General features: G+C 44.4%; 1 protein-coding gene across 1 annotated transcript in view; it reads left to right on the forward strand.

The window, feature by feature from the left end:
• Window positions 1-1,144, forward strand: part of LOC123956888 (probable E3 ubiquitin-protein ligase makorin-2) — a 2,417-nt gene extending 1,273 nt beyond the window's left edge. Inside the window, exons 2-4 of the mRNA XM_046029395.1 lie at window positions 121-256; window positions 514-658; window positions 748-1,144. Of these exons, the coding sequence (XP_045885351.1) occupies window positions 121-256; window positions 514-658; window positions 748-918 (452 nt within the window). The 3' untranslated portion in view covers window positions 919-1,144. The remainder of the gene's footprint in view (window positions 1-120; window positions 257-513; window positions 659-747) is intronic.
• The last annotated feature ends 8,309 nt before the right edge of the window (window positions 1,145-9,453 follow it).

Below are 9,453 nucleotides of genomic sequence, written 5' to 3' on the forward strand. Positions count from 1 at the left end.
GCGGGGACAGGGTCTGTGAGTCCAGTAGAGGGTCTGTGAGTCCAGTAGAGGGTCTGTGGGGCGGGGACAGGGTCTGTGAGTCCAGTAGAGGGTCTGTGGGGCGGGGACAGGGTCTGTGAGTGTCTGATGTGTGTCTCTGTCTCAGGTCCTGTCCAGAGTGCAGAGTCATCTCAGAGTTCGTCATCCCTTCGGTCTACTGGGTGGAGGACCAGGAAGAAAAGGACCACCTCATAGAGCTCTTCAAGTCTGGAGTCAGGTGAGCTCACCTGTGTGACGGCACATCAGAACGGAGCGCTAAGTTCTCCACACGGTCCGGTCTGGATCGACACTTTAAAGATCCGCTCTTCAGGGGTTTGAACAGTAAACTTTAGGTTCTTCTTTTCCTCTTGGTCCTGGTGTATCATGTGTTTTGGTGTCAGCTGATCAGGGTGGCGTTCTGCTGAGTGGTGAACGCCCCTCTGATACAGGACCAGTAAAGTCCAGGTCACTGACGGCCGTCTCCTGTGTCTGCAGTAAGAAGGCCTGTAAGTACTTCGATCAGGGCCGCGGCTCGTGCCCGTTCGCAGGGAAGTGCTTGTACCTTCACGCCTTCCCAGACGGAACCCGAGCAGAACCCGACCGGCCGCGGAAACAGCTGAGCTCCGAGGGGAACGTCCGGGTCAGAAACCGCCGCCATTGTGATTCAGAGTTGTAGTTCTTCAGCTGTTCTGTAGTTTATTAACGTGGTTTGCGTTTGTGTCTCTTCAGTTCATGAACAACGTCCGTCTGTGGGATTTCATCGAGGAGCGCGGGCAGCGGTCGCTCCCAGCATCCCTGCCGTCTCTCGATGATGACATCACGGAGCTGAGGGAGCTCTTCATGCAGATGTCGGGGCCGAGCCAGGACGGGCCGGAGACCCCGCCCGGCGCAGACCAGTAGAGGCCGGACCGGACTGTGTCCTCTGGTCTAAGTGGTAACCAGAGGCACGCGGGGAGTCTAGACGTGACGGCCATGTTTGTGGACTAGTCACCGCAATATTAAATCATGTGATCACTCTGCAGCTCCCTGATGTGTTTCAGTCCGCAAATCTAAATCCATCTTGTTGGTAATTACTTTGACATTTTATTTATTGTGTAAATACGTAAATACAGTCAGTGTGAAGTCATTCAGTGGTGCTGTCTTCATTTATTCCCTTTACTTTAATGGAACCATCGAGGAAGCTGAAACACGTTTAATTAAAGCTGCCAGCAGCGCTGAGCGGGCCCTCGCCCCCCCTGCAGGCCCTCGCCCCCCCTGCGGGCCCTCGCCCCCCCTGCAGGCCCTCGGGCGCAGTGACGGTTGGGACTCCAGCTGACACGGCTCTGGAGTTGGCAACACAAAAATCACACAGGTGACGTGTCGAAAATATCTCACAAAGTTTGGTTGAGGTCTCAGTTATTCAGTTCAAAGTGGCCGACCTCCGGTGGGCTTCAGGGTATAACTGTCAAGAAACAGCTTCCTGTTTGATTGCGAATAATTACTCACCAAGGCGAGAGCATGTGACAAGAACTTTGAGATGGACGTGGTCGACCTGTTAGAAGGAGCATCACTCCTTTCTGTCCGCTAAGGTGCTACGTGGGGTAAAAACAGGACAGAGGCAGAAGGAATACATTTTAAAACGTGGCGCTGTCACTACCACTGGATATTGACATGTAGGACTCTAAGACGTTTACTGGGACATTTCTGACCATGTCTAGTCCATTTACATGCCACTTCCTTTTTCATGGCGGTCAATCCAGCGCCGCGCCATGGACGCCGTTTGATCAATCAAAAAAAGCTTTGCAATTTCACAACGCAGGGCCCTTAAGGTCGCGCTGCCCACGTTTGAAGTCGCTCAGGTTAAAGCTGTCGGAGGAGTTCGTTAAAGTACGGAGGCTGTAAAAAGAGACAAATGTCATACTCAAAATGGCTGACTTCCTGTTGGGTTTAGGGTATGGCTCCAGGAAGTTGTGTTTTTAGTTTCACACAGCTACATCAAACGTACGGCGGGGGCTTTTCCACAACCACGCTCATCCTGTCTGTAAGGATGAGGAGCTCAGACGCCTGCCAAGGAGTCCTGTCCTTTCATCAGTTTAGTCACCAGCCAAAGACCACAGGTGAGGGTTGGAACTACGGTCAGCCGGTAAATCCTCCAGGAACTCCTGCTGAAACAGTGCTGGCTCTGATCCTGACTGCTGGATCTCGTACCAAACACTTCAGACTTGCCCCCAGACGCGACCCCAGATCAGTCCCGGACGCCTCAACGCTGATTGAGCCGTTTGGACGTGGTGGTTCCGCGGTTCCTCGGGGATCCTTCACCGTCTGACAGCGGTCTCAGCTTGAGTTAATCCCTGCTTCCCTCCGGAGTCGCCTGACAGTTTGCCAGAACCTGTTTGAGGCGACCTCCTCCGCTGCCTCTCGAAACTCCTCCCACAGCAGAGTTTTTGCTTCTGTTACCACCGAAGCAGCAGCAGCAACTCCGGCCTCGTGAGACCCGCCTGCTGTGTGGGGGGGGCAGAACTCCTCCTTCAGCCTGATGGCGTCAGGTTCAAGACCTTGTACCCTGTACTGCAGGCTCTAAACGTGCCTTCTCTGGGCTTCAGGGAAAACTCGTCTGCCAGTGGAAGTTAGAAACCAAACGCCTCGACTGGGCTGAGGAAAATATTAGTGTTTATATTAATATTAAATCATTTTAATGGTTGTGGCAAAACTACAAATGTCAATACAAATAATAATAGTTGTTGCAGAAAGAGCTTTTCCTTGCGTCCCTGTGAAGAACCATTTGTTCTGGGATATTCAAACACAAGGTTATTCAGTAATAATGAAGACAATGTTTAGTGTTTAGATCTGACAGCGAGGAGTCGAGCCCTTCACAGGACTGCTGGGCCGAGCTACAGCGCCATCTAGTGGCAGGTAACGGCTCAGTCAGCCACACCGCAGCTTCAACAAGCAGCCCGTTCCTGACATTAGATCCAGCACCTAAATATAATCCTGAAGTAAAGACAGACCTGCTGATCCACACCGAGAGGAAAAGAATCTTACAGAGACGTCATGTGACGTTTGGCTGCGAGAGTTTAAAGAATCTTATTGTTCATTTAGCTTACAGCTGCTTCGTACGTCAGAGGTCGCACGCCTCTGGAGCAACCACGGGTTAAGTGTCTTGCTCAGGGACATGTTGGTGGACGTGTCGCAGTGGGAATCAAACCCAGGTCTTCATGTTTCTTATCCACTGGTCCATCGCCCCTTCAAACAGAAAAGCTCTCAACATCAGCTAACAGGGAGCTGATCATTAGCTAGGCTAAGCTAACAGGGCAACATGCTAACATCAGGTAGAGCAGGAATTCTGCACAACTTTCAGAAATGATTCCTGGAGAAACTTTTAGACTGAAGATGTTTCCTCTGACTCTCTCGCCGTGTCAGCACCAATTACAGTAATCCAGTTAGAGCATCTTAACTCCTCACAGCTGAGAGCAGAGAGTCAGGCAGTAACAGGTGGCAGGACGACTCCTCCTCCTCCTCCTCCTCCCGGTCAGACTCTGACTGCTTCAGCTCAGACCGACTCTCTTCCGGCTCAGGTTTGGTTTGGTGTTATGAAGCTGCCTCCGCAGAGGGCTGAAGAATGGGAGCCGTGTATGGAAAGAAGGTCAGTGCAGCTCTGTCGTTGGTCTGAAGGCTGTTTGTTTGTTTTCACAGTACTTTTGTTGGCCACATGAAAAATTCCTCAGTTTCCAGACCGACTCGAAGGACCTGGTGAGAGCGACGACTCGTTGACTCGTTGTCAGAAAATGTTGATGTTCAGTTTCTCATTAAAGTTATTTTTGAGCCCAAATCGCAAAGATTCCCTGAGAACGCCCGTAAATCTTGGAGCTGTGGGGCGGGACACACCTGTTGAAGCAGGGTGACCAACAGCTGACGGCGGCGGCATCTGAACCGGGTCATGTGGCTGCAGCGTCCCGCTCGACTCATGAGCCTATTTTTAGTGGTTCCCGTCAGCAGCAGCAGGTGGAGACGAGGACAGACGGAGTTTGTGTTGGTCACAGAGACGAGTTATAAATGTTTTCCTTTGAGTCCATAAGCAGGATTTAAAAGGAGACTCTCATGTTCGTCTCGGCACGTTTACAGAAAGACGCAGCGTTGCGGAGGTCTGTCAGCTGCTGCTCCACTCAAAGTACCTTTTAAAAACCCTGTTGTGCTGCGTTCACTGGCCTCGTCCTGCTTCACCAGCAGCTGCTCGTGCCGAGGCTTCGGGCCGCCTCGTCCTGCAGGTCTGAATCAGTACATTTCAACACCAGACACGTGAAACCACAGCCGTGCGTTCGAGCCCCGTTTCACCGCCACAGCGAGACCCAGGCGGACGTAGGAACAGCTTAACCATGACCGGGAGTCTGCTCCGCCTGCACTCCTGAACCGAGCTCGTTCACAAAGATCACATCCTGACCGAAGGGACAGCAGGCTCCGGCCCAGAGGCTGTCAGAGGCACTGAAGGTGTTCTGCTCCACTCCAAGGTGTTCCAGAGTCTGCTCGTGTAGTCCCACTCCTCCAGTCGCTTCACAGCCCGTGCTCCGACCAGGATCTTCTGCACAGGAAGGGTCGTACTGGGGCGCAGACCAACGCCTTCGCACTCCCAGCTCTTCACAGATGGTCGCTCGGTCAAGACCCCATTTGAACTCACTGGCTACCCTTTGGACATGTAGTCAAATTAGCAAGAATAAATATGCAACATCCTGTTAGACTTTCAAAATAAAACTAGTGGAAACATTGTGAACCGTCGGTGAGATTTAGGTGTCTGTGAAGGTTCTCAGTCATCCAGGTCAGAGTTATCCAAGGAAGGTTAAAGTCAAGGGCAGCTGGACTTGGTTCAAGATACTCGAAGACGTTTCATCCCTCATCCAAGAGACTTCTTCAGTTCTGACTGACTGTCAGGGAAACTCAGCTGTTTAACTTCTGTGGGAAGGAAGATCCAACTCCTCAGGTCAAGGTTACTTATATCTGAAGGACAGAGGACACTCGTTTGAGGACCACCAGGTGCACATTTTAGACAGAGAGGATGGATGGGTTGAAAGAGGTGTGAAGGAAGCATCTACACCAGGGTGGAGAAGCCGTCGCTTCTGAACTGAAGTCCTTTGGATGAGGGATGAAACGTCTTCTAGTATCCAGCTGCCCTGGACTTTAACCTTCTTTGGATTGGTCAGGTTTAGGCACCAAAACATCTTAGTAAGGTTGATGAAAAGATCATGGTTTGGGGTTAAATAACGTTACATAACTTTAATAAAAAGTCAACATTAAACGTTTTGCTCCAAACAGGAAATGAACATCGTTCTCTTTAGGGAAGTCCAGTTTCTGGCCCATCGTCCATCCCGACCACCTCATTTAAAGGGTTCATAATTTCAGGGTTGTTCCAGAAAAGGTGTCCATGATTTAATTTAAAGAACACCATGTTTCTGTCAGACTGCAGCTCCTCTTCTCACCCTGCGTCACCGTCTCAGCTCCAGAGAGAAGCAACTCACTTCTGTTGGACCTTTGGCAGCAGGCGGACGTCCTGTCACTGTGTGTTTCTCCACACTAGCCGCTATTATTATATTACTATTATTATTATTATGCTGCGTGTTACTGCTGGTGACGCAGAGAGGTTACTGAAGGAAAGGCTGGACCACAATCCAGCTGTTCAGTTCAGGAGCAGAGTTTTCTGTGGGAGACGGGAGCTTCTTCACTTTGCAAACCTGCTACATGCACAGAAAGATTTATAACAAATAAAGGAGAGAGGAGACAACTAAAAGCAGATTATGACCTCTTTAAAATGTATTTATACCTCTGAAACCTTTATCAATGACATTATCAGCTGTTCCCACATCATCGTGTGATGTGAGCTGAGACGAGGGCCGGTTTCATAAAGATCCAGGATATCATCTGCTGTTAGATTTTACTGACCGCTCCACTTCTAAGAATCGTTTTCATGAAGAATCTTCTTATTAAACTCAATTTCTCTTCTTCTGCACGCTCTCTGTGGAATTTTTAGTTTGACTTAAGAATGATGTTAAAATGAAAGACTGAAAATTATGTTTAGTTTCCTTTTATAGAAATTATTCATTTGCATCTTTATAGAAGAAATATTACTGTAAATTAAATATATCTGTTTTTAGTTTTGTCACTGTGAATGAAAGCTGGTCACAGGTGAAAGGCAGCGGGAAGTAATTAAAACACAGGAAGGGTTCGTGTGAACTGGTGTGAGGAGGAACAAACAGAGCAGAGTATTTTCAGCTGTGGGGACGTAATCAGAAGAAGGAGTGACTCTGACAGATCCAGGATCAGCCTGATGTCCCAAAACACAGGAAACATCTGATGTGGATCAGGAGTGGGTTAAATCCAGCTCGGACCGGAGAGGCAGATTAAGACCAGCAGAGAAAATCCTGCAGCTAAAAATACAGAAACAAGAGGCGAGTGTGTATGTGTATATTCAGTCTGACTTTTCATTAACCCCCCTCCCCTTAGTTACTGTTGCTAAGAAGTCAAGTTTATTTGAATCCTTTATTAATCCCACAACGGGGGAATACACAGTGTTAGAGCGGCAAAGACACGAGATAAACAAACAAACAAACAAACAATGAGTTTAGGTAGATAGAATAAACAGGAAACCGTTGTAGCGCTGCTTATAAAGTCTGACAGACCTGCAGGTACCTCCCCTGACCCATCACTCAGGGTATGGCAAACCACCTTCACATTTATTCCTTAAAACGTACTATTTTTTAATTACTAGTAACTATTTGCACATTTTTGGCATTGAAACCTATGTGGCTCTGCAGTTTAGATGTCATCCATAGTAGGTACTAGTAGTACTATTTACATACCAGTGCCTGTTCCAAAAGATGCTCGTAACATTTTCATTCATACTACTAATTTTTTGGAGTTCTTTTTTTGTCTTGATTATGGCAAACCATTTTAATTTATTTATTCCGTAAAACTTACTGGTTGCTATTTAAATGCTACTAGTCGAGTGAAGACAGCTAAAATGGGCCAAAGAAGATTTGAGCTTTATAGCGCTCTAAAACTTTACAGCCGATCACAATTACTGATTTTGAATTGTTGCTGCAACACTAGTTGACACGTAACAATAGTTTTGATTGGTCTGAGATTTTTGTAGTGGGCGGGGCAAAGCCTAGTGAGGTACGTCAGAGAAATCCTGTGGGACAGGAGCTCTTCATGCTAAATTTCACTCATCACCAATAAGGCTGATTCTTATTAGCATTTTAGCTGACTTCACCCATTACTAGTAATTCATTCCATTTTAGTAGTATCTATTCATTAGGTTCCAGTATCATTAGGTTCTAGTATCATTAGGTTGTAGTATCTATTCATTAGGTTCCAGTATCATTAGGTTCTAGTATCATTAGGTTGTAGTATCTATTCATTAGGCTGTAGCATCTATTCATTAGGTTCTAGTATCATTAGGTTGTAGTATCTATTCATTAGGTTCTAGTATCATTAGGTTCTAGTATCATTAGGTTGTAGTATCTATTCATTAGGCTGTCGTATCTATTCATTTGGCTGTAGTATCAGTAGGTTGTAGTATCTATTCATTAGGCTTTAGTATCAGTAGGTTGTAGTATCTATTCATTAGGCTGTAGTATCTATTCATTAGGTTCTAGTATCATTAGGTTGTAGTATCTATTCATTAGGTTCTAGTATCATTAGGTTGTAGTATCTATTCATTAGGTTCTAGTATCATTAGGTTGTAGTATCTATTCATTAGGTTCCAGTATCATTAGGTTCTAGTATCATTAGGTTGTAGTATCTATTCATTAGGTTCTAGTATCATTAGGTTGTAGTATCTATTCATTAGGTTCTAGTATCATTAGGTTGTAGCATCATTAGGTTGTAGTATCTATTCATTAGGTTCCAGTATCATTAGGTTCTAGTATCATTAGGTTGTAGTATCTATTCATTAGGTTCTAGTATCATTAGGTTGTAGTATCTATTCATTAGGTTCTAGTATCATTAGGTTGTAGTATCTATTCATTAGGCTGTCGTATCTATTCATTTGGCTGTAGTATCAGTAGGTTGTAGTATCTATTCATTAGGCTGTAGCATCTATTCATTAGGTTCTAGTATCATTAGGTTGTAGTATCTATTCATTAGGTTCTAGTATCATTAGGTTGTAGTATCATTAGGCTGTAGCATCTATTCATTAGGTTCTAGTATCATTAGGTTGTAGTATCTATTCATTAGGCTGTCGTATCTATTCATTTGGCTGTAGTATCAGTAGGTTGTAGTATCTATTCATTAGGCTTTAGTATCAGTAGGCTGTAGTATCTATTCATTAGGTCCTAGCATCATTAGGTTCCAGTATCTATTCATTAGGTTGTAGTATCTATTCATTAGTTTGTAGTATCATTAGGTTTTAGCATCATTAGGTTCTAGTATCTATTCATTAGGTTCTAGTATCAGTAGGTTGTAGTATCTATTCATTAGGCTGTAGTATCTATTCATTAGTTTGTAGTATCATTAGGTTTTAGCATCATTAGGTTCTAGTATCTATTCATTAGGTTGTAGTATCATTAGGTTGTAGTATCTATTCATTAGGTTGTAGTATCTATTCATTAGGTTGTAGTATCTGTTCATTAGGCTGTAGTATCTATTCATTAGGTCCTACTATCATTAGGTTGTAGTATCTATTCATTAGGTTGTAGTATCATTAGGTTGTAGTATCTATTCATTAGGTTGTAGTATCTATTCATTAGGTTGTAGTATCATTAGGTTGTAGTATCTATTCATTAGGTTGTAGTATCTATTCATTAGGTTGTAGTACATTCATTAGGCTTTAGTATCAGTAGGTTGTAGTATCTATTCATTAGGTTGTAGTATCTATTCATTAGGCTGTAGTATCAGTAGGTTGTAGTATCTATTCATTAGGTTATAGTATCATTAGGTTCTAGTATCTATTCATTAGGTTATAGTATCAGTAGGTTGTAGTATCTATTCAGTAGGTTGTAGTATCTATTCATTAGGTTGTAGTATCAGTAGGTTGTAGTATCTATTCATTAGGCTGTCGTATCTATTCATTAGTTTCTAGTATCACTAGGTTCTAGTATCTATTCATTAGGTCCTAGTATCATTAGGTTGTAGTATCTATTCATTAGGCTGTAGTATCTATTCATTAGTTTGTAGTATCATTAGGTTTTAGCATCATTAGGTTGTAGTATCTATTCATTAGGTTGTAGTATCATTAGGTTGTAGTATCTATTCATTAGGTTGTAGTATCTATTCATTAGGTTGTAGTATCATTAGGTTCTCTTATCTATTCATTAGGTTGTAGTATCTATTCATTAGGTTGTAGTATCATTAGGTTGTAGTATCATTAGGTTCTCTTATCTATTCATTAGGTTGTAGTATCATTAGGTTGTAGTATCTATTCATTAGGCTGTCGTATCTATTCATTAGGTTGTAGTATCTATCCATTAG

The sequence above is a fragment of the Micropterus dolomieu genome, linkage group LG18 (genome assembly GCF_021292245.1).
Source record: "Micropterus dolomieu isolate WLL.071019.BEF.003 ecotype Adirondacks linkage group LG18, ASM2129224v1, whole genome shotgun sequence".
Lineage (NCBI taxonomy): Eukaryota > Metazoa > Chordata > Actinopteri > Centrarchiformes > Centrarchidae > Micropterus > Micropterus dolomieu.